Here is a 25,785-nt window from a genome sequence, read left to right as displayed (position 1 = left end):
CTTCTATATACCACCCCTACCTTGTCACAACACAACTGATTGTCTCAAAGGCATTAAGAAGGAAAGAAATTCCAGAAATTAACTTTTACCAAGGCACACCTGTTAATTGAAATGCATTCCAGGTGACTGCCTGAGTTGAGAGAATGCGAAGAGCGTGCAAAGCTGTTGTCAAGGCAAAGGGTGGCTACTTTGAAGAATCTCAAATATAAAATATATTTTGATTTGTTTAACACTTTTTACTACATGATTCCGTGTGTGTTATTTCATAGCTTTGATGTATTCACTATTATTATAATAAAAATACAGAAAGAAAACCTGCAATAAGTAGGTGTGTCCAAACTTTTGACTGGTTGTGTGTGTGTGTGTGTGTGTGTGTGTGTGTGTGTGTGTGTGTGTGTGTGTGTGTGTGTTGTGCCTTCGGAAACTTTTCCCACATTTTGTGACGTTACAGCCTTATTCTTAAAAGGATTCGATCAACAAAAAAATCTCAGCCATCTGCACACAATACCCCATAATGACAAAGTTAAAATAGGTTTTAGAAATGTTAGCAAGTATATTAAAAACAGAAATACCTTATTTACATAAGTGTTCAGACCCTTTGCTATGAGACTCAAAATTGAGCTCAGGTGCATCCTGTTTCCATTGATCATCTTTGAGCTGTTTGTACAGCTTTATTGGAGTCCACCTGTGGTAAATTTCAATTGATTGGACATGATTTGGAAATGCACACACCTGTCTATATAAGGTCCCACTGTTGACAGTGCATGTCAGAGAAAAAAACAAGCTATGGGGTTTGGAATTGTCCGTAGAGCTCTGAGACAGGATTGTGTTGAGGCACAGATCTGGGGAAAGGTATAAATTCATTTCTGCAGCATTGAGGGTCCCCAAGAACACAGTGGCCTCCATCATTTTTAAATGGAAGAAGTTTGAAACCACCCAGACTCTTCCTAGAGCTGGCTGCCTGGCCAAACTGAGCAGTCGGGGAGAAGGGCCTTGGTCAGGGAGGTGACCAAGAACCCGATGGTCAATCTGACAGAGCTCCAGAGACCCTGTGTGGAGATGGGAGAGAGATGGGAGAGCCTTCTAGAACATGGGTGGGCAACTCCAGTCCTCGAGGGCCTGATTGGTGTCACACTTTTTCTCCATCCCTAGCAAACACAGCTGATTTAATAAAATTTCATTCTAAACTGATGATCATGATTAGGTGATTATTGGAGCCAGGTGTGTTAGCTGGGGCTGGGGCCAAACTGTGACACCAATCAGGACTGGAATTGCCAAACCCTGTTCTAGAAGGACAACTGTTTTTGAAGCACTCCACTAATCAGGCCTTTATGGTAGAGTGGCTAGATGGATGCCACTCCTCAGTAAAAGTACAAGACAGCCCTCTTGGATTTTGCCAAAAGGCACTTAAAGACTCTCATAGAAGCAAGATTCTCTGGCCTGATGAAACCAAGATTTAACTCTTTTGCCTGTATGCCAAGCGTCACGTGTGGAGGAAACCTGGCACCATCCCTACTGTGAAGCATTTCTTTCACCCGTCTCTCCTTCATTCCTTTCTCCGGTGCGCAGCGAGAGAGTCTGACAACAGTTTAATTAAATATGTTTTGTTGTGAAAACATCATACTATTAATGTTCTCAAACTGATTTCACTTGGTTTCCCAAATTAAACACTGGGTAGCTGAAGGAACAGGGTTGGAGAGTCCATGGCACACACAGTTTAGGCGGAATATCACCTGTGGAGTAGCCTACCCGACATGAGTGAAACGAACTGGCGGGAAACTGGCCGCCATTTGCTAATCGAATGCATACGGATGATGTCTTTTTTTCTCTTACAACTGTTCCTGCCCATTTGATAATGGGCCATTCTAAATCTAAACTAATTTGACATGTTAGTAAAGACAATGTTTAAATTGAGAATAGCCTGATGGGTGAAAATATGATCCATATTTTGTTGTTACCGCTTGAATTTAAAATTTATTAAATTGAGATTGTGTGTCACTGGCCTACACACAATACCCCATAATGTCAAAGTGTAGTTATGTTTTTATAAATGTTCAAATTAATTAAAAATGAAGAGCTGAATTGTCATGTGTCAATAAGTATTCAAACCCTTTTGTTATGGCAAGGCTAAATAAGTTCAGGAGTAGAATTGTGCTTAACAAGTCATGTAGTAAGTTGCATGGACTCACTGTAAGGCAATAATTATGTTTCACATGATTTTTGAATGACTACCTCGTCTCTGTAGCACGTACATACAATTATTTACAAGGTCCCTCAGTCGAGCAGTACATTTCAAACACAGATTCAACCACAAAGACCAACTTGGTTTTCCAATGCCTCGCAAAGAAGGGCACCTATTGGTAGATGGGTAAAAAAAAAAGAGGAAAAAAAAGACATTGGCTCTCCCCTTGAGCATGGTGAAGTTGTTATTAATTACACTTTGGGTGGTGTATCAATACACCCAGTCACTACAAAGATACAGGCGTCCTTCCTAACTCAGTTGCCGGAGAGGATGGAAACCGCTCAGGGATTTCACCATGAGGCCAATGGTGACTTTAAAACAGTTAGAGTTTAATGGCTGTGATAGGAGGAATCAACTGAGGATGGCTCAACAACATTGTAGTTACCCCACAATGCTAACCTAAATGACAGAGTGAAAAGAAGGAAGCCTACAGAATAAAAATATTCCTAAACATGCATCCTGTTTGCAGCAAGGCACTAAAGTAAAACTGCAAAAAAAAATGCTACGAATTTAACTTGTCTTGAATACAAAGTTTATGTTTGGGGAAAATCAAACACATCACTGAGTACCACTCATCACATTTTCAAGTATGGTGGTGACTGCATCATGTTGTTATGGGTGTGCTTGTCATCGGAAATGACTAGGGAGTTTATAAAAAATAAATGGAATAGAGCTAAGCACAGGCAAAATCCTAGAGGAAACCCTGGTGCAGTCTGCTTTCTAACAGACACTGGGAGACATTCTCCTTTCAGCAGGAAAATAACCTAAAACACAGGGCCAAATATACACTGGAGTTGCATACCAATACGACATTGAATGTTCTTGAGTGGCTTAGTTACAGTTTTGATTTAAATCGGCGTGAAAATCCATGGCAAGATTGAAGATGGCTGTCTAGCAATGATCAACAAACATCTTGACAGAGCTTGAAGAACATCTGTTATCACTTTTCAAAGGTGATTCTAGCATGTATTGACTAAGGGGCGTGAATACTTACGTAAATTAGTTTAATTTTCAATAAATGTGCAAATAAAAAATAATCATGTCACTGTCATCATGGGGTATTGTGTGTAGATGGGTGAGGAAAAAAAACAATTGAAGCCATTTTGAATTCAGGCTGTAACACAACAAAATACCTCAAGGGGTATAAATACTTTCTGAAAGCAATGTATATAAACTCAGCAAAAAAAGAAACGTCCTCTCACTGTCAACTATGTTTATTTTCAGCATATTAACATGTGTAGATATTTGTATGAACATAACAAGATTCAACAACTGAGATATAAACTGAACAAGTTCCACAGACATGACTAACAGAAATGGAATATTGTGTCCCTGATCAAAGGGGGGGGTCAAAATTAACAGTCAGTGTCTGGTGTGGCCACCAGCTGCATTAAGTACTGCAGTGCATCTCCTTCTCATGACTGCACCAGATTTGCCAGTTCTTGCTGTGAGATGTTACCCCACTCTTCTACCAAGGCACCTGCAAGTTCCCAGACATTTCTGGGGAGGAATGGCCCTAGCCCTCACCCTCCGATCCAACAGGTCCCAGACGTGCTAAATGGGATTGAGATCCGGGCTCATCGCTGGCCATGGCAGAACACTGACACGCTGGCCATGGCAGAACACTGACATTCCTGTCTTGCAGGAAATCACGCACAGAACGAGCAGTATGGCTGGTGGCATTGTCATGCTGGAGGGTCATGTCAGGATGAGCCTGCAGGAAGGGTATCACATGATGGAGGAGGATGTCTTCCCTGTAACGCACAGCGTTGAGATTGCCTGCAATGACAACAAGCACAGTCCGATAATGCTGTGACACACCGCCCCAGACCATGACGGACCCTCAACCTCCAAATCGATCCCGCTCCAGAGTACAGGCCTCGGTGTAACGCTCATTCCTTCGACAACAATCGCGAACCCGGCCATCACCCCTGGTGAGACAAAACCACGAATCGTCAGTGAAGAGCACTTGTTGCCAGTCCTGTCTGGTCCAGCGACAGTGGGTTTGTGCCCATAGGCGACGTTGTTGCCGGTGATGTCTGGTGAGGACCTGCCTTACAACAGGCCTACAAGCCCTCAGTCCAGTCTCTCTCAGCCTATTGCGGACAGTCTGAGCACTGATGGAGGGATTGTGCATTCCTGGTGTAACTCGGGCAGTTGTTGTTGCCATCCTGTACCTGTCCCGCAGGTGTGATGTTTGGATGTTCCGATCCTGTGCAGGTGTTGTTGCACGTGGTCTGCCACTGCGAGAACGATCAGCTGTCTGTCCTGTCTCCATGTAGCGCTGTCTTAGGCGTCTCACAGTACGGACATTGCAATTTATTGTCCTGGCCAAATCTGCAGTCCTCATGCCTCCTTGCAGCATGCCTAAGGCACGTTCATACAGATGAGCAGCGATCCTGGGGATCTTTCTTTTGGTGTTTTTCAGAGTCAATAGAAAGGACTCCCTAGTGTCCTAAGTTTTCTTAACTGTGACCTTGATTGCCTACCGTCTATAAGCTGTTAGTGTCTTAACGACCGTTCCACAGGTGCATGCTCATTAATTGTTTATGGTTCATTGAACAACCATGGGAAACAGTGTTTAAAGCCTTCACAATGAAGATCTGTGAAGTTATTTGGATTTTTACGAGTTATCTTTGAGAGGGTCCTGAAAAAGGGCCGATTTTCTTTTTTCGCTGAGTTTATTTATATTTAGCAGACGCTTTGATGTGCGTGTCAGAGGAAAGATGTCTGAAAAGGTTTAAGGCCAAGATTTCTATTTAATGTGCCATGTGTGTCACAGATTTGACCTGAAATTAACTTCTTAATTTCAGTTACCATTGGATGCTGTTAGCTTTTAACTCCCCTCTACCAATAGATTTGACGCTGCATTTGGTTGACTTGCATTGGTTGTGACAGGCCATAACAAAGGGATTGTTCACTTTTTTTTAAGTGTAGATTATTATTTACTTACCTAGAATGTTCCATCCGATTTCAAACCTCAGTGAACTACCTCTTTAAACTCTTGTATTTTGTCCTTCCCCAGATCTTCTTCTCCTTCATGCTGACCCCTCTGTTTAAGAAGCCAAAGTTTGCCAGTACGGTGGGCTCAATGCTGACTGTGGTGTTTGGCTGCCTGTCCCTGTTCACTGTCCTGATGAAGGACTTCCCCCAGCCGCTGGTCTGGGTTCTCTGTCTGCTGTCCCCCAGCGCGTTCTCCATCGGCATTGCCCAGGTAACCAACCTAGGCAACGCCCGTGTCGTGTTCATTAAGCACCAAACGGGATTAAACAGACCGAAACAGGGAGCGACTAACTGGACTTGGCCAATAGAAGCGCATATTTTCTGTGGTGAAACGGTGCAAAGTTTGGTAACAGAATCACAGAACAAACAGCACAAACCGTCATTCTGTTACCAAACTTTGCATCTGCAAATCTGTTCAAGTAAATGTGTTTTTGTAAAATGTTCTGTGGAAATTGTTAAGTTATTCTTGTACATAAAGTTGGAAACTTTGCAATCATTGGTTTTTGTTTGACGTACATTTTAAAATAAAAACACGGACTCACAGCATCAGCCTGTTACCATGGAATTGCCCAACATTTTATTGTCAAGGTTGTCCAGAACAGTGTGCAATGTTTACGGAGTCCACCCCCCATGTAATAAAGCTATTCTGTTCTATTCTCTGTGTGTAGGTGGTGTACCTGGAGGCCCAGGGGGACGGAGCTGTGTTCACTACCTTGGCCAACGGCCCCCATCCCCTCTACGCCCCCCTTCTCATGCTCGTCCTGGACTGTATACTCTACCTGCTGCTGGCTGTCTACCTGGACCAGGTCCTACCAGGTACTGTTTTGACTTCTCCTCTCTTCTCAACACATGAAGGAAGTATTGATTTCATTCAACCTTTACTCATACAGTTTGGTCTTAATTGCGTACATTTATTTTAAGAGCGACCTGTCTATTTATCTCAAATGACCTTCCGTATTCCTGTATCCTTTGTGCAGGTGAGTTTGGCATGAGGCGCTCCCTGGTATACTTCATGAAGCCATCCTATTGGTCCAAGCGCAGTAAGCGCTACGTCGAGGTGAGCTCTGTGTACGAGACGGAGGTGAACGGGGCCCCAGGAGTGGATGAGTCTGTGGAGCCCGTCTCTCCGGAATTCAGGGGGAAAGAGGCCATCCGGTAAGAGCCTCCCCTTTATACATTTACATTTGACATTTTAGTCATTTAGCAGACGATCTTATCCAGAGCGACTTACAGTAGTGAATGCATACATTTCATACAATTTTATGCATTAAAAAAAACAAAAAACATTTTGTAATGGCCCCCCGTGGGAATCGAACCCACAACCCTGGCGTTGCACACACCATGCTGGCGTTGCAAACACCATGCTCTACCAACTGAGCCACAGGGAAGACTTATACCCTTTCCACACTACTGATCTAAGCCAAGCTGTACTGGGCTGGCCTGGTTATGCATCCACCATAGTTGCTGGAGGCGTCCCGTACGATGGGTGTAGTTCAGTGGAGGCTCCTCAAAGGAGGAAGGGGTTGACCATCCTCCTCAGTGAATTTCATAAGAACAAAAATGGTAAAACATTGAAGTTATCTTTTTTAGATAAAACTATACAAAATATTATCAAACGTTATTTGTCACATTTGCCGAATACAACAGGTGTAGACCTTACAGTGAAATGCTTACTTACAAGCCCTTGACCCTGGGACGAAACACCTCCCTCTGCAACTGGATCCTGGACTTCCTGACAGGTGGTAAGGGTAGGTAACAACACATCCGCCACGCGGATCCTCAACACGGGGGCCCCTCGGGTGTGTGCTCAGTCCCCTCCTGTACTCCCTGTTCACTCATGACTGCATGGCCAGGCAACACCATCATCAAGTTTGCCGATGACACAACTGTGGTAGGCCTGATCACCGACAACGATGGTGCCAGGACAACAACCCCCCCCCCCCCCTCAATGTGAGCAAGACAAAGGAGCTGATTTCTGGACTACAGGAAAACGAGGACCGAGCACGCCCCATTCTCATTGATGGGTCTGTAGTGGAGCAGGTTGAGAGCTTCAAGTTTCTTGGTGTCCACATCACCAACAAAATATCCTTGTCCAAACACACTAATAAGACAGTCGTGAAGAGGGGATGACAAAGCCTGTTCCCCCTCAGGAGACTGAAAAGATTTGACATGGGTCCACAGATCCTCAAAAGGTTTTACAGCTGCACCATTGAGAGCATCCTGACTGGTTGCATCACTGCCTGGTATGGCAACTGCTCGGCCTCCGACCGCAAGGCACTACAGAGGGTAGTGCGTACGGCCCAGTACATCACCAGGCAGTGTCAGAGGAAGGCCCTAAAAATTGTCAAAGACTCCAGCCACCCTAGTCATAGACTGTTCTCTCTGCTATCGCACGGCAAGCTGTACCGGAGTGCCAAGTCTAGGTCCAAAAGGCTTCTTAACAGCTTCTAACCCCAAACCATAAGACTCCTGAACTGCTAATCAAAGGGCTACCCAGACCCCTCTTTTACGCTGCTGCTACTCTGTTTATTATCTATGCATGGTCACTTTAACTCTGCCTACATGTAGATATTACCTCCACTAACCGGTGCCCCTGCACATTGGCTCTGTACCGGTACGCCCTATATATAGCCTCGCTATTGTTATTTTACTGCTGCTGTTTAATTATTTGTTACTTTTCTTTTTCTATTTTTTACAGATTTTTTTTACTTAACCAAAAATGCAGTTTTAAGAACAATAAGTGTTAAGGGCTTGTAAGTAAGCATTTCACTGTAAGGTCTACACTTGTTGTATTCGGCGCATGTGACAAACAAAATATGATTTGATTTGAAGAGAAACTTTTAATGAGCAGGCTTTCTTTCATGATTATTTTATTTTGACTGTAACAAGATTGAGCTTTTTCCTGATGTGGAAACTGCCTGGAAATTCTTGCATGATTGTTTTTTCCAAATAGTAAAAAACATGCCCCATTCCGCAGGTTCAGAGTTAAAGGGCGGGATAATCCATGGTTTTCTTCTGAGCTGTCTTGTATTATTCACAACCGTAATCTAGCCTGGGCTAAAGCAAATAAATCATCTTCTGATGCTGATTGGCTTCTTTTTACGCAGCTATGAAACAAGTGTTCTTCTCTTTTCAGGAAGGCCAAGTCTGAATATTTTATGTCTGTTACTACTGATAACCTGAATGACCCTAGGAAGTTTTGGAGGGCTATTAAATCTGTCTGGTAACAGAATTACCTTCATGTTTGTTGAAGGACTCTGTTGCTGTTCATGACGAAACTGAAATGCTGAATTGTTTCAATGAACACTTTGTGTCATCTGATAGGCTGTTTGATTTAGTATCTTCTGTCTCTATACAGCCCTGTGTGGATGAACCGGTGAGAGCTGGTCAAACGTTTAGCGTTTTGCCATTCTCAGTGCAGGAGGTACATAAAGCCCTGAAATCCATGAAGTTTTTAAATTATATCACTGAAGCCCTTGACTAAAAACAGCACTGTCTCACTTTTTTATTGATCTCTCTAAGGCTTTTGATACAGTTGATCATGCTGTACTGAGGCAGAGATTATCGAGTATACAGTGAGGGAAAAAAGTATTTGATCCCCTGCTGATTTTGTACGTTTGCCCACTGACAAAGAAATGATCAGTCTATAATTTTAATGGTAGGTTTATTTGAACAGTGAGACAGAATAACAACAACAAGAAATCCAGAAAAACGCATGTCAAAAATGTTATAAAATTATTTGCATTTTAATGAGGGAAATAAGTATTTGACCCCTCTGCAAAACATGACTTAATACTTGGTGGCAAAACCCTTGTTGGCAATCACAGAGGTCAGACGTTTCATGTAGTTGGCCACCAGGTTTGCACACATCTCAGAAGGGATTTTGTCCCACTCCTCTTTGCAGATCTTCTCCAAGTCATTAAGGTTTCGAGGCTGACGTTTGGCAACTCGAACCTTCAGCTCCCTTCACAGATTTTCTATTGGATTAAGGTCTGGAGACTGGCTAGGCCACTCCAGGACCTTAATGTGCTTCTTCTTGAGCCACTCCTTTGTTGCCTTGGCCGTGTGTTTTGGGTCATTGTCATGCTGGAATACCCATCCACGACCCGTTTTCAATGCCCTGGCTGAGGGAAGGAGGTTCTCACCCAAGATTTGACGGTACATGGCCCGTCCATCGTCCCTTTGATGCGGTGAAGTTGTCCTGTCCCCTTAGCAGAAAAACACCCCCAAAGCATAATGTTTCCACCTCCATGTTTGACGGTGGGGATGGTGTTCTTGGGGTCATAGGCAGCATTCCTCCTCCTCCAAACACAGCGAGTTGAGTTGATGCCAAAGAGCTCCATTTTGGTCTCATCTGACCATAACACTTTCACCCAGTTGTCCTCTGAATCATTCAGATATTCATTGGCAAACTTCAGACGGGCATGTATATGTGCTTTCTTCAGCAGGGGGACCTTGCGGGCGCTGCAGGATTTCAGTCCTTCACGGCGTAGTGTGTAACCAATTGTTTTCTTGGTGACTATGGTCCCAGATGCCTTGAGATCATTGACCAAGATCCTCCCGTGTAGTTCTGGGCTGATTCCTCACCGTTCTCATGATCATTGCAACTCCACGAGATGAGATCTTGCATGGAGCCCCAGGCTGAGGGAGATTGACAGTTCTTTTGTGTTTTTTCCATTTGCGAATAATCGCACCAACTGCTGTCACCTTCTCACCAAGCTGCTTGGCGATGGTCTTGTAGCCCATTCCAGCCTTGTGTAGGTCTACAATCTTGTCCCTGACATCCTTTGAGAGCTCTTTGGTCTTGGCCATGGTGGAGAATTTGGAATCTGATTGATTGATTGCTTCTGTGGACAGATGTCTTTTATATAGGTAACAAACTGAGATTAGGAGCACTCCCTTTAAGAGTGTGCTCCTAATCTCAGCTCGTTACCTGTATAAAAAGACACCTGGGAGCCAGAAATCTTTCTGATTGAGAGGGGGTCAAATACTTATTTCCCTCATTAAAATGCAAATCAATTTATAACATTTTTGACATGCGTTTTTCTGGATTTTTGTTGTTGTTATTCTGTCTTTTACTGTTCAAATAAACCTACCATTTAAAATTATAGACTGATTATTTCTTTGTCAGTGGGCAAACGTACAAAATCAGCAGGGGATCAAATACTTTTTTCCCTCACTGTAGGTCTTTCCGAGCATGTAGTTGCATGGTTTGCTAACGATCTGTCTGATAGAACTCGGTGCACTCAATTTGATGTGCTCATGTCTGCTAAATTGTCTGTCTGTAATGGTGTGCCCCAGGGCTCGGGACTTGGTCCCCTCTTATTCACTATTTTATAAATAATTAAGACAAATGTGCAAAATGCACAACTTCACTTTTATGCTGATTATACTGTTGTTTATTGTTGTCTCCTCAATGCTGACTAAACTAATTGTGTTTTCTAAAGCAAGAAATAGACCTCTGAACCTTTCACCTATTACTACCTGTCAGGGCAATGAGATTGAGGCTGTAACCTCATAAATATCTTGGAATCTTTAATTGCATATTCAACAATTTACAAAAAACTTGAAGCCGAAGTTGAGATTAAATTTTAGGAATAAGGCCTGTTTTTCTTTTGAAGCCAGAAGGAGTGTGAATCAGCAACTTTCCATTGACGTCAGTTCTGATGGTGCATGATATGAAACATTTTGGTGCAGATCTTTCTTTCTTTTCATAATGCTCCTGTCCCTGGCTGGAAGAGAACACTTGTGTCTCTCTGGAACAAGTGGCTTTGAAAATAGACTGTGGCTGCCTCAGCTCGACAGGTCCGGATCAGGCTGATATCCTCTTACATTATTGAGAAACCTGGCCCCATTATTGACTTTCCAGGACACAAATACAGGCTTTTTAGTCCAGGGGAAACGATAACCTCAGCCGAGCTGTATCGATATAGATGAGCTCCTGATAGGAACCAACTGGCTTGGTCTGCTGCCAGCCTGCAAACTTCCATTAGCTTTGACCCAGAAAGAATGAGTGTCAGATTGAAACCTGTTGTTTACCCTCGTCTCTGTCTCCCCACCCTGGCAGCATTAACAACATCCGCAAGGTGTACAAAGAGAAGGACAGCATCGTGGAAGCTCTGAGGGGTGAGGCTCATTCCTCTACGTATTTCTCTTGTCACTCTTGTGTCTGTGTCTGTGGGGAGCCTCTTTTCTAGTTGCCGTATCTAACAGACAAATTGGAAATCGGCAGTTCCGAACTTCCTTAACAGATCCTGACGTTGTCTTACCTTTCTCTGTTTATCCTCATCCATGATTAGGCTTAATCTGTGTCCGAGAAACCGCCCCATATGAGGCTCTTCGTAGACCCTAATGTCTTCATGTCCCGCCCCCTTCCCTTCTATTCAGGCTTGACCTTTGACATCTACGAAGGTCAGATCACAGCCCTCCTGGGCCACAGCGGAGCGGGGAAGTCCACTCTGATGAACATCCTGTGTGGGATCTGCCCTCCGACCGACGGCCACGCCTCCATCTACGGCTCCCCTGTGGCAGAGATCGCTGAGGGGGCAGAGATGAGGCAGCTGGTGGGCATCTGCCCTCAGTTCAACATCATCTTTGACGTGCTGACTGTAGAAGAGCACCTGAGGATATTCGCTGCCATTAAAGGGATTCTCCCCTCTGACATTGACAATGAGGTGAGGGGATTTTTATTACCAGCGGCTATTTTCAAGAAGGGTTTACTTGTGATGTTGTGATACTGAATGCTGTTTCAAATCGCTCTGGATAAGAGCGTCTGCTAAATTAGTAAAATGTAAGTGTAAAATGCATCATATATGATCACTCGGTCACTCTAGCATGGCTGGTTGTTAACCTCACTAGGGGGTGTGGGGGCCAACATCCAGTGAAATTGCAGAGCGCCAAATTCAAAAACAGAAATACTCATTATAAAAATTCATGAAACATACAAGTGTTATACATGGGTTTAAAGTAAAATTCTGGTTAATCCAACCACGGTGTCAGATTTCAAAAAGGCTTTACTGCGAAAGCATACCATGCGATTATCTGAGGACAGCGCCCAGCAGACAAATCATTACAAACAGTAACAAGCCAAGTAGAGGAGTAACACAAGTCAGAAATAGTGATAAAATTAATCACTTACCTTTGATGATCTTCATATGTTTGCACTCACAAGGCTCCCATTTACTCAATAAATGTTCGTTTTGTTCGATAAAGTCCATGTTTATATCCAAAAACATCAGTTTTGTTAGCGCGTTTTGTTCAATAATCCCCTGTCTCAAACAACATCCGGTGAAATTGCAGAGCGTGAAACAACAAAACAGAAATTCTCATAATAAACATACATAAAAGATACAAATGTTATACACCAGCTTAAAGATAAACTTCGTGTTAATCCAACCGCTGTGTCAGATTTCAAAAAGGCTTTATGGCGAAAGCAAACCATGCGACTATCTGAGAACAGCGCCCAGCAGACAAATCATTACTAACAGTTAGCAGCCAAGAAGAGGGGTAACAAAAGTCAGAAATAGCGATAAAATGTATCACTTACCTTTGATGATCTTCATATGATTGCACTCCGAAGACTCCATGTTACACAATAAATGTTTTGTTCGATAATGTCCCTCTTTATGTCCAAAAACCTCTGTTTTGTTGGTGCGTTTTGTTCAGCAATCCATTGGAACAAAGCGCGGTCACAACAGACAGACGAAAAATCAAAAAAGTACAATAAAAGTTTGTAGAAACATGTCAAACGATGTTTAAAATCAATTCTCAGGTTGTTTTTGTCATAAATAATCTAATATTTCAACCGGACAAAAGCTTCGTCAATAGAAAAGGAGAAACAAGAAAGGCGCGCTCCCGATCGCGCGCTGGACTCATGTCTGGAAATGTCCACTCATTGAAAGTGCTTTATCTCCCTCATTTTTCAGAGTAAAAGCCTGAAGCAATGCCTAAAGACTAGCCACATGTAGAAGAAGCCATAGAGATCGTGAACTCGGTCCTAAGTCTTTGTATGGTGGATAGGCTTTCAATGGAAAAACAGCCTTTCAAAATAATAGTACTTCCTGGATGGATTTTCCTCAGGTTTTCGCCTGCCATATCAGTTCTGTTATACTCACAGACATTATTGTAACCATTTTGGAAACTTTAGAGTGTTTTCTATCCAAATCTACCAATTATATGCATATCCTAGCTTCTGGAACTGAGTAGCAGGCAGTTTACTTTGGGCACGCTTTTCATCCAAAATTCCGAATGCTGCCCCCTACCCTAGTGAAGTTAACTGGTGGGCCTCTATGTTGCTTTCGTATTTCTGAATTCAGCTTCAACTCACAAGATGGATTAATATTGAGTCAGTGTTTGGGATCACATCCTTTTCTCTCCCTCCCTCCTGTGTGTTGGATCTGTCCGTTAGGTGTCCAAGGTGCTGAAGGATCTAGACCTGGAGAAGATCATGGACGCCCAGGCTAAGAACCTGAGTGGAGGCCAGAAGAGGAAATTGTCTGTGGGCATAGCCATCCTGGGAGACCCCAAGGTAGCTGGATCCTTGATCATCCACCCTCACAACACAACAGAAATGTCTCTCTCTCTCTCTCTCTCTCACTCACTCACTCACTCACTCACTCACTCACTCACTCACTCACTCACTCACTCTCTCATTCAAAAAATGATAAACTTGGATTAGCTAACACAACGTGCCATTGGAACACAGGAGTGATGGTTGCTGATAATGGGCCTCTGTACACCTATGTAGATATTCCATTAAAAATCTGCCGTTTCCAACTACAATAGTCATTTACAACATTAACAATGTCTACACTGTGTTTTTGATCAATTTGATGTTATTTTAATGGACAAAAAATGTGGTTTTCTTTCCAAAACAAGGACACAACTTTTGAATGTGTGTGTGAAGATATACAGTTGAAGTCGGAAGTTTCAGTCATTAAACTCGTTTTACAACCACTCCAGAAATTTCTTGTTAACAAACTATACTTTTGGCAAGTCGGTTAGGACATCTACTTTGTGCATGACACAAGTCATTTTTCCAACAAGTGTTTACAGACAGATTATTTCACTTATAATTCACTTGATCACAATTCTCGTGGGTCAGAAGTTTACATACACTAAGTTGACTGTACCTTTAAATGGCTTGGAAAATTCCTGAAAATGATGTCATGGCTTTAGAAGCTTCTGATAGACTAATTTACATCATTTGAGTCAATTGGAGGTGTACCTGTGGATGTATTTCAAGGCCAACCTTCAAACTCAGTGCCTCTGCTTGACATAATGGGAAAATCTAAAGAAATCAGCAATGACCTCAGAAAAAAATTGTGGACCTCCACAAGTCTGGTTCATCCTTGGGAGCAATTTTCAAACAATAATACTCAAGTATAAACACCATGGGACCAGACAGCCGTCATACCGCTCAGGAAGGAGACGCGTTCTGTTTCCTAGAGATGAACGTACTTTGGTGCGAAAAGTGCAAATCAATCCCAGAACAACAGCAAAGGACCTTGTGAAGATGCTGGAGGAAACGGGTACAAAAGTATCTATATCCACAGTAAAACAAGTCCTATATCAATGTAATCTGAAAAGCCGCTCAGCAAGGAAGAAGCCACTACTCCAAAACCGTCATAAAAAAGCCAGACTACGGTTTGCAACTGCACATGGGGACAAAGATCGTACTTTTTGTAGAAATGTCCTCTGGTCTGATGAAACAAAAATATAACTGTTTGGCCATAATGACTATCGTTATGTTTGGAGGACAAAGGGGGAGGCTTGCAACCCGAAGAACACCATCCCAACCGTGATGCACGGGGGTGGCAGCATCATGTTATGGGGGTGCTTTGCTGCAGGAGGGACTGGTGCACTTCACAAAATAGATGGCATCATGAGGATAGAAAATTGTGGATATATTGTAGCAACATCTCAAGACATCAGTCATGAAGTTACAGCTTGGTTGCAAATGGGTCTTCCAAATGGACAATGACCTCAAGCATACTTCCAAATTTGTGACAAAATGGCTTAAGGACAACAAAGTCAAGGTATTGGAGTGGCCATCACAAAGCCCTGACCTCAATCCTATAGAAAATGTGTGGGCAGAACTGAAAAAGCGTGTGTGTGAGCAAGGAGGCCTACAATCCTGACTCAGTTATACCAGCTCTGTCACGAGGAATGGGCCGAAATTCACCCAACTTATTGTGGGAAGCTTGTGGAAGGCTACCCGAAACGTTTGACCCAAGTTAAACAATTTAAAAGGCAATGATACCAAATACTATTTGAGTGCATGTAAACTTCTGACCCACTGGGAATGTGATGAAAGAAATACAAACTGAAATAAATCATTCTCTCTACTATTATTCTGCCATTTCACATTCTTAAAATAAAGTGGTGGTCCTAACTGAGCTAAGACAGGGGATTTTTACTAAGATTAAATGTCAAGAATTGTGAAAAATTTAGTATAAATGTACTTGGCTTAGGTGTATGTTTACACACATACATACACACACTACCGTTCAAAAGTTTGGGGTCCCTTAGAAATGTCCTTGTTTTGAAAGAAAAGCACATTTTTGGACTGTTTGCAGGGTTTTTCTTTATTTTTGCTATTTTCTACATTGTAGAATAAAAGTGACGACATATACTATGAAATGACACAAATGGAATCATGTTCAGTCGTGGCCAAAAGTTTTGAGAATGACACAAATATTAATTTCCACAAAGTCTGCTGCCTCCGTTTGTATGATAGCAATTTGCATATACTCCAGAATGTTATAAAGAGTGATCAGATGAATTGCAATTAACTGCAAAGTCCCTCTTTGCCATGCAAATGAACTGAATCCTAAAAAAAAACATTTACACTGCATTTCAGCCATGCCACAAAAGGACCAGCTGACATCATGTCAGTGATTCTCTCGTTAACACAGGTGTGTGTTGACGAGGACAAGGCTGGAGATCACTCTGTCATGCTGATTGAGTTCGAATAACAGACTGGAAGCTTCAAAAGGAGGGTGGTGCTTGGAATCATTGTTCTTCCTCTGTCAACAATGGTTACCTGCAAGGAAACATGTGCCGTCATCATTGCTTTGCACAAAAAGGGCTTCACAGGCAAGGATATTGCTGCCAGTAAGATTGCACCTAAATCAACCATTTATCAGATCATCATGAACTTCAAGGAGAGCGGTTCAATTGTTGTGAAGAAGGCTTCAGGGCGCCTAAGAAAGTCCAGCAAGCGCCAGGACCGTCTCCTAAAGTTGATTCAGCCGCGGGATCGGGGCACCACCAGTACAGAGCTTGCTCAGGAATGACAGCAGGCAGGTGTGAGTTCATCTGCACGCACAGTGAGGCGAAGACTTTTGGAGGATGGCCTGGTGTCAGGAAGGGCAGCAAAGAAGCCACTTCTCTCCAGGAAAAACATCAGTGACAGACTGATATTCTGCAAAAGGTACAGGGATTGGACTGCTGAGGACTGGGATAAAGACATTTTCTCTGATGAATCCCCTTTCCGATTATTTGGGGAATCCGGAAAAAAGCTTGTACGGAGAAGACGAGGTGAGCGCTACCATCAGCCCTGTGTCATGCCAACAGTAAAGCATCCTGAGACCATTCATGTGTGGGGTTGCTTCTCAGCCAAGGGAGTGGGCTCACTCACAATTTTGCCTAAGAACACAGACATGAATAAAGAATGGTACCAACACATCCTCCGAGAGCAACTTCTCCCAACCATCTAGGAACAGTTGGGTGACGTACAATGCCTTTTCCAGCATGATGGAGCACCTTGCCATAAGGCAAAAGTGATAACTAAGTGGCTCAGGGAACAAAACATCAATATTTTGGGTCCATGGCCAGGAAACTCCTGTTAAAGGAATTTTATATCTTTGATGATAATAATCAATAATCAATTCGCCTTGACTAATGCCCAAGGTTTGTAAGACAATGGGTTAAAATAATTAGGCAAGGACTCAGCTTTCTGCAAAAGGTATCTGTAGCTTTATTCATGAGAACGTTCTGAGGTCAGGATAACAAAACAGTCATTATATAGTTCTTGCTTTCTTACGCACATGCATTTACACACAAACTGTTGGTGACCTGCATCCCCCATAGACTTCTCCACGCAAACTTATAAAGACAGGCCTCCAGGCTGTGTAAGGGTTATTTGACCAAGAAGGAGAGTGATGGAGTGCTGCATCAGATGAGCTGGCCTCCACAATCCCCTGACTTCAACCCAACTGAGATGGTTTGGGATGAGTTGGACCGCAGAGTGAAGGAGAAGCCAACAAGTGCTCAGCATATGTGGGAACTCTTTCAAGACTGTTGGAAAAGCATTCCCGGTGAAGCTGGTTGAAAGAATGCCAAGAGTGTGCAAAGCTGTGATCAAGGCAAATGGTGGCTGCTTTGAAGAATCTAAAATATTAAATACACTTTTTTGGTTACTGCATGATTCCATATGTTATTTCATAGTTTTGATGTCTTCAATATTATTCTACAATGTAGAAAATAGTAAAAAAGAAATAAAAACCCTTGAATGAGTAGGTGTGTCCAAACTTTTGACTGACTGGTACTGTACATATTTACCCCAATTACCTCGTGCACATCGACTCGGTACTTGTACCCCTTGTACAGTGTATATATCCAAGTTATTGCTACTCATTGTGTATCTATTGTTTCTTTTATTATTACATGTTTTACTTTTCTATTATTTCTCTATTTTCTTTCTCTCTGCATTTTTGGAAAGGTCCTATAAGTAAGTATTTCACTGTTAGTCCACATCTGTTTACGAAGCATGTGACAAATAACATTTGATTAGATTTTGTGTTTGTGTATATGTTTAGATCCTGCTCCTGGATGAGCCTACTGCTGGTATGGACCCCTGTTCCAGACACCAGGTGTGGTCTCTGCTGAAGAGTCGCAGAGCAGGCAGAGTCACGGTGCTCAGCACACATTACATGGACGAGGCAGACATACTCGCTGGTACACCCATCTCTTCCCTCTCTATCTCTAACAATGTGTTCATCTGTAGCAGGGTTCTCTTTATCCCTCAATGCCCTTACGTCTTTCACTCACCATCTCAATTTCTCTCTCTCTCTCTCTCTCTCTCTCTCTCTCTCTCTCTCTCTCTCTCTCTCTCTCTCTCTCTCTCTCTCTCTCTCTCTCTCTCTCTCTCTCGCTTTCATTTTCCTGTTCCCTTCTAGACCGCAAAGCTGTGATCTCTCAGGGCCAACTTAAGTGTGTTGGTTCTTCCCTATATCTCAAGACCAAGTGTGGAGTAGGATACCACCTCAGGTAAGTTCGGCAGACAGCTCTCCAAATGTCACTAAAAAATACACGTTAAAACATATCTTAACCTAAAGCGTTTTGACCTATTTAAGCCATCCAGCACATTGGTTCTTCAAAAATCATGTTTCTTCATAAATCATGTTGTTTTTATGACAGTAAGACTGATGCATACATACCACAGCTAAATAATGTTTTTTTCCCCTTCCTATAGAATGTCTATTGGTGAACGGTGTGAGGTGGATGGTGTCACATCATTGGTCAAGCACCACGTCCTCAAGGCTCAGTTGTCACGGCAACAAGAGGCTGAGCTGACATTCACCCTCCCTTTCGAAAGCATGGACACCTTTTCAGGTCAGAAACTAATCTCTGTACTACGGCTCAGTTGATTGCTCCTATCATAGAAATATAATTCCTATTGAGTGTGCCCATGACGGGGAAGTCAAATTGCTATAGTCCGAGGGGCTATTCACTTTCGAGGAATTATATTTCTATTCATATATAGCAGGTAGAGTTTTAGATATGTGGTTCTTTACTTACTGTACCTTGACTTCACTCTCTCAGGATTGTTCTCAGAACTAGACTGCAGGCCAGACCTGGGCATCATCAACTACGGGGTGTCCATGACAACGCTGGAGGACGTGTTTCTTCGTCTGGAGGCTGAGGCTGAGGTGGACCAGGCTGGTGAGCCTTCCTTCTTTTCTCTCCTTCTGTACTAAGCAGGGCTCTACATTCACATGCACAAAGTTAGGAGCACCACATTAGATTTTGGAGCACCAGAAAACATTATACATTTTATTTATTGAGATACGGCCTATATGAATTCTAGCTACTTTTGCAGCACATGTTGTGCCCTAGAAACAAATATGTAACACTGTAAAGACATGAATTTATTATAAAAGCTAAAATGTTGATCCAAATACTTATCTTTTAAATTACAAACTAATTTGTGGAATATTAGGTTTCTACATTGTGTAAAAACACTATTTTCCTATTGAAAGTTGTACCATGTCTCTTTAAAAATGTCAGGTTTTTGATGACGACATGCAAGAGATCTTTCATTCATTGCTATGATCATTGATCTCCTGAAGAAGACATTCCTTTTCCTTTCTTTCTGTGCCCCCAAATGTTTGGATATACTGGTCACGTTACCAGGTTGTTAGCTAGCTAGCCAATGAGGTAACATGATTGAACAAATTATTTAACCACGCTCAAGTAGTTTTAGAACAACCAACGACATGGTTTATGAATGTAAAATGGGGTCCTAGCGATCCACTATAGGAAGATAAAAATGTTGAGGTAATATGGGTCAGATCATTTGACCTGGTTGGGCTAGAAGCAAGACGTTTTCACTTTTTTCTCTAGGGTACTCGGAAACATCATTACAACAATTATTATCTGGGAGATTTCTTTCATAATCGCACAGGTTTCCCATTATAAAACTCCTTGGTCCCACTTTAACGCCCTGCCCTTTATAGAAAAACCACATGATTTCACATGTGATATTTTCACATGTTTTCACATGTGAAACCATGTGTTTTTGGAACACGTCACATGTGATGATCTGGATTTTCACATGTGAAACCATGTGTTCTTAGAACACTTCGCATATGATATTTCACGTGGATTTTCACGTGATCGCATATGCTCAAGAAAAACTATTATATTTATCATAGTGATTCAGGAGTACCATTAAAATAGAATAATAACTGTACAGAAAACCCTGACATTTCTGAAATAAGTCAATTTAAATAAATAATGAGAGAATAGTCAGAATAACTGACAACTAAAATAGCAGTGCAGCTGGCAGTCTTTTGTTAAGTGCAGAGATGTATTATAGGTAATGAATGTGTAGGGGAATGCTACAGACTTTGTGGCACAGCAGAAAGGTCAGTGTACCTCAAATCCAGAGGTTGTGCAATCAAATCCCAGGTTGGGTCATACTTTTGCTGAACAGCAATAACACATGCAATTCCACATGTGAAGTTTCAAATTGAAGTTTTGGAAAAACACGTTTTCACATAATTTCACGTGTTCCAAAAACACGTTTTGACATGTATTGAAATCATGTGGTTCAACATGTGATAATTTGAAATTACACTGTTAGCCATTGCTGATAATTTTGAGGTCGATTTTTGTCATTTTACTCTACATTTCTACAGTAATAGTGTTTTGCTATATTTACTGTGAATAACAATGCACTTTTTGTCCTGCAAATTAACTTGGCACGCTTCACTTGCAATTGCATTTAAACTTATAGGATACTTGTTTAGATGTGCTTATGACACACACATTTTTTTTATTTTTTATTCTGTAAGTTACCAGCTACTGAGTTATGGTGAAAATAGTGCAAACAAGTTTTAATGTATTTCTACGCCTGAACTGTATTTCTACAGTAAATCTACTGTGAAACGGCTAACTGTATTCAGAAGGTACACAGAAATTCCAATTCTAATGAGTTATTTTCAATACCGAAAAATGTGGAATTGGTATTTGGTTCACTTTCTGAATTGACTGGAACTTGAATGGAATTGACCTCAACATTGGTTAGCACACTTGGGACGCAACCACACCTAGGATTTGAACTGGATGCCAGCAACCTGAATTTCCTTATTTCGTGATCTGATAGAATCTAGCCCTAAGTGCATAAATGCTCTCTGGATTTAAACTGGAGTGCCACAAGATTCGACATAAAAACATTGTCAGCAGCAGTCCTGTGGGGGAAAACAGCTTGTTACCAAGAACATACACTCACCGGACAGTTTGAGGTACACCACCCCTTTCACAACGATGTATCACTCCTACAGACAGTCACATGGCCCTGGCTTGTTATATAAAGCAGGCATCGAGGCATTCAGTTTCTGTTCGATTGAACGTTGGAATGGGCAATATGAGTGACCTAAGCGACTGAGCTTGGTATGATCGTCAGTGCCAGGTGTGCCGGATCCAGTATCTCAGAAACAGCCACACTCCTGGGCTTTTGACAACAGTTTCTAGGGTTCAGGGCATAACATTTTATTTTTGGTCCACCAGCCTCTGTGGCAGGTAGATTTAAAAATCTACCAGACACTCAGATTTTTTTTACCACAGAAGAATATTCTTGGGTGCTCAAATTATACCAACAAAACACAAAAATGCATGAGCATGCTTTGTAATGTTTCTAAAACAAATGTATTACTTTTAAGAAGTAATGTGGTATATTGTTTAAGACTATTTTAACCAAAATATCACGAGACAAATTCACCTGCCCCTTTTACATCAAATCAAATGTATTTATAAAGCCCTTTTTACACCAGCAGATGTCACAAAGTGCTTATACAGAAACCCAGCCTAAAACCCCAAACAGCAGGCAATGCAGATGTAGAAGCACAGTGGCTCGGAAAAACTCCCTAGAAAGGCAGGAAACTAGGAAGAAACCTAATGGAACCAGGCTCTGAGGGGTGGCCAGGTGGAGATTATTAGAGTACATGACCATTAACCTCTCTGGGGTATGTGGGACGCTAGCGTCCCACCTGCGGGACACACCATTCAACAGCCAGTGAAATAGCAGGGCGGCAAATTCAAAACAACAAAAATCTTATAATTCAAATTTCTCAAACATACAACTATTATATCACATTTTAAAGATACACTTCTCGTTAATCCAACTACATTGTCCGATTTCAAAAAGGCTTTACGGCGAAAGCATAACATTAGATTATGTTAGGACAGCACCTAAACAAGAAAAACCACACAGCCATTTTCCAAGCAAGGAGAGGCGTCACAAAAACCAGAAATACAGCTAAAATTAATCACTAACCTTTGATGATCTTCATCAGATGGCACTCATAGGACTTCATGTTACATAATACATGTATGTTTTGCTCGATAAAGTTCATATTTTTATCCAAAAACCCCATTTTACATTGGCATGTAATGTTCAGAAATGTTTTGCCTCCCAAAACCTCCGGTGAATGAGCACATCAATTTACAGAAATACTCATCATAAATGTTGATAAAATATACAACTGTTATTCAAAGATTTATAGATACACTTCTCCTTAATGTAACCGCTGTGTCAGATTTCAAAAAAGCTTTACGGCGAAAGCAAATTTTGCAATAATCTGAATACAGCGCTAACAAGCCATTCAGATACCCGCCATTTTGGAGTCAACAGAAATGACAAAAATTACATTATAAATATTCACTTACCTTTGATGATCTTCATCAGAATTCACTCCCAGGAATCCCAGTTCCAGAATAAATGTTTGTTTTGTTCGATAAAGTCCATCATTTATGTCCAAAAACCTCCTTTTTGTTCGCGCGTTTAGTCCACTACTCCAAATGCAGGAAGCGCGCGCAAAATGTCACGACGAAAAGTCAAAAAAGTTATATTTACGTTCGTAGAAACATGTCAAACGATGTATAGCATCAATCTTTAGGATGTTTTTATCCTAAATCTTAAGTAATATTCCAACCTGACAATTCCAATGTCTTCAAAAAAAAAAGGAACACAGCTAACTCACACGTGAGCTTGCGCCACTGAACTCATGTCATTTTCTCAGTCGTCTGACTCCATATGCTCTTACTCTCTCCCCAGTAGAAGCATGAAACAACGTTCTAAAGACTGTTGACATCTAGTGGAAGCCTTAGGAAGTGCAAAATGAACCCTAAGTCACTGTATAGGCAATCACTTGAAAAACTACAAAACTCAGATTTCCACACTTCCTGGTTGGATTTTTCTCAGGTTTTTGCCTGCCATATGAGTTCTGTTATACTCACAGACATCATTCAAACAGTTTTAGAAACTTCAGAGTGTTTTCTATCCAAATCTACTAATAATATGCATATCCTCCCTTCTGAGCCTGGGTAGCAGGCAGTGTACTACGGGCACGCCTTTCATCCGGACGTCAAAATACTGTCCCCTACCCTAGAGAAGTTAAGGCCAGATCGTTCAAGATGGCGGGAGGTTACTATGGTAGTGCGCCTGTGAGATTGAGTCTGACTAGGAGAAGGGTTGTCTTCTCTTCCCTAGCCGTTGAAACTCAAACATAGAAAAACAAAGTAAATAGCCAAGAAAGACTAGGACAGAGTCTCACTACAGTAGACTTTAGTTTTAAGTAAATTAGACAAATTTTTATGCCTGTGTGCAGCGCTTCTAAAAATGAATTTTTGTGCGTACAGCCCCCAGCAAGGCAGTGTTGCAGCACGAGGTGGAATAGGCTATTTACGATTCGTAGTTCTTTGACTTTGTGCGATTTAATTTACCAGCTATGAAACAAAACAGCAGAAATACTTTGAAAACCGCTACTGCAGCATTTATTATACTTTAAATGTGATCATACTTTACTATTTATTCACACATGCCAGTGAAATGCTCGCACTGTGGAGCCCTGACCACCTGCCAATGTGGCTGGTGAAATAGACATTTTACCCGCCAATGCCAAAATCTACCTGCATTTGGCAGGGGGTGTGTGTTAACTTTAGGCCCTGTTAGGGTTTACCGAGAATGGTGCGACAAACAAAAACATCCAGTCAGCAGCAGTCCTTTGGGCTAAAACGGCTTGTTGATGAGAGAGGTAAAAGGAGAATGGCAAGAGTCATGCACGCTAACAGGCAGGCCACAAACAGACAAATAATGGAGCAGTACAACAGTGGTGTGCAGAACGGCATCTCGGAACACTCAACTCGTCGGGGTCCTTGTCATGGATGGGCTATTGCAGCAGACGACCACAGCGGGCTCCACTCCTAACAGCTAAAATAATAAGTGGCTCCAATGGGCAAGCGATCACCACCACTGGACAATTGAGGAGTGGAAAAAGATCACCTGGAACATGACAGCAAGTTAAATTTACTTGAATGGCCTGGTCAGTCCCCAGACCTCAACCCAATAGAGCATCTTTGGAATGAGCTGGAACAGGCTGTTCGCAGCATGAATGTACCACTGTCCATCGCGTGATGCCATCGTGTCAGCATGGAACAAAACGTTTCCAACACCTTGTAGAATGCCCCATAGAATTCTGGCTGTTCTGGATGCAAAGGGGGGTCTGACCCGGTACTAGATGGGTGTACCTAATAAACTGACCGGTGAGTGTATAGGCACACACTCAGATATAAGAGTATGGTTACGATACAGTGTTGTTCCCTGGTGTACTAAAAGGCAAAGGTACACATAAGGTACCTTCAGAGGTACACATAGGAACTCACATGGTACTGGTTGGTACCTTTTAGGGTACATGTGCAGATAATCTACTACAACGGTACATTTTTCTACCCAATATATTCAATATAATGCTGCGTTCATAACCATGTGGGAGGTGGGAATTTACTAGTTGTGAAGTTGGACGCATTCATGTGCTTTGAACTTGTTGAGAAACGCCAATTGGCTAATAGCCAACAAGCTGCATCAACCATAAACTGTAAGTACAGCTATCACGCTTGTAAACAAATGATAGAGTTCAAAACAATATTAATAGATAGCTTTTTATAAATAATGTTTTGTTACATTTAACTGCTGAAAAATGCTCTTATCGAGGTAATTTCCTTAGTAGGTTAGGTCAGCATGTGGGTGAAGTCAGAGCTCTGGGATGATGGATGCATTTCCCACTAGTACTTACCAGATGGAGGGCCTTTCAAGTTCATTTTTCACAGTCATGTGGTAAATTCCCACTTCCCACTTGATTACGAATGCAGGATTAGGTACTGCACTTGTACTGAGATGTAGAGGTGAGGTGCATTAGCATATTTGAGGGCATGGTCAAAAATATGTTTCAGTGGAAATGTTGTACCAGTTTTATCTTTTGACAATGTCAGTTCTGCAATCTTTGTAAGAACTTGTGCTTAATGTGCTTCTTCCTAACTTAATGGCAGCTGGTTCACAGGAAGTTAATCTTTAATGTTCAGTAACTTACTATCAACTAGTTGCAAGTGGGTTATAATAACTTACTGTAGCTGGTAGGTAAGTGAGTATTATAATATGGTAACTAGCTATGCATGAAATACCATATGGCTCTTTGGTATCACATGTACTTATGTCAGCAAAGGCTGCAGAACAAGCTGAATGTTTATTAACTGGGATGACATTCCCTCTCATGGGAGACCAACAAGAGCTAGCTGAAGTCACGCCTCGAATAAGCCACTCCTGCAATTTTCTGACAGGCTGCCCTGCTACAAGTATGCTGCCAATCAGCAAGTGATGTACAGTTGAAGTCGGAAGTTTACATACACCTTAGCCAAATACATTTTAACTCTGTTTTTCACAATTCCTGACATTTAATCCTAGTAAAAATACCCTGTCT

The 25,785-nt window shown here is 41.9% G+C and overlaps 1 protein-coding gene across 3 annotated transcripts in view; it reads left to right on the top strand.

Moving 5' to 3' along the window:
- Positions 1 to 25,785, top strand: part of abca5 (ATP-binding cassette, sub-family A (ABC1), member 5) — a 93,843-nt gene that overhangs the window by 33,695 nt on the left and 34,363 nt on the right. For all 3 annotated transcript variants that reach the window (XM_029698994.1, XM_029698995.1, XM_029698996.1), the window contains exons 8-17: positions 5,268 to 5,456; positions 5,914 to 6,061; positions 6,223 to 6,400; positions 11,313 to 11,371; positions 11,633 to 11,919; positions 13,653 to 13,772; positions 18,067 to 18,205; positions 18,427 to 18,517; positions 18,723 to 18,862; positions 19,073 to 19,192. In XM_029698994.1, coding sequence (XP_029554854.1) covers positions 5,268 to 5,456; positions 5,914 to 6,061; positions 6,223 to 6,400; positions 11,313 to 11,371; positions 11,633 to 11,919; positions 13,653 to 13,772; positions 18,067 to 18,205; positions 18,427 to 18,517; positions 18,723 to 18,862; positions 19,073 to 19,192 — 1,471 coding nt within the window. The remainder of the gene's footprint in view (positions 1 to 5,267; positions 5,457 to 5,913; positions 6,062 to 6,222; positions 6,401 to 11,312; positions 11,372 to 11,632; positions 11,920 to 13,652; positions 13,773 to 18,066; positions 18,206 to 18,426; positions 18,518 to 18,722; positions 18,863 to 19,072; positions 19,193 to 25,785) is intronic.

Source organism: Salmo trutta, chromosome 18, assembly GCF_901001165.1.
Source record: "Salmo trutta chromosome 18, fSalTru1.1, whole genome shotgun sequence".
NCBI lineage: Eukaryota > Metazoa > Chordata > Actinopteri > Salmoniformes > Salmonidae > Salmo > Salmo trutta.
This window is presented reverse-complemented; position numbering and strand designations above follow the sequence as displayed.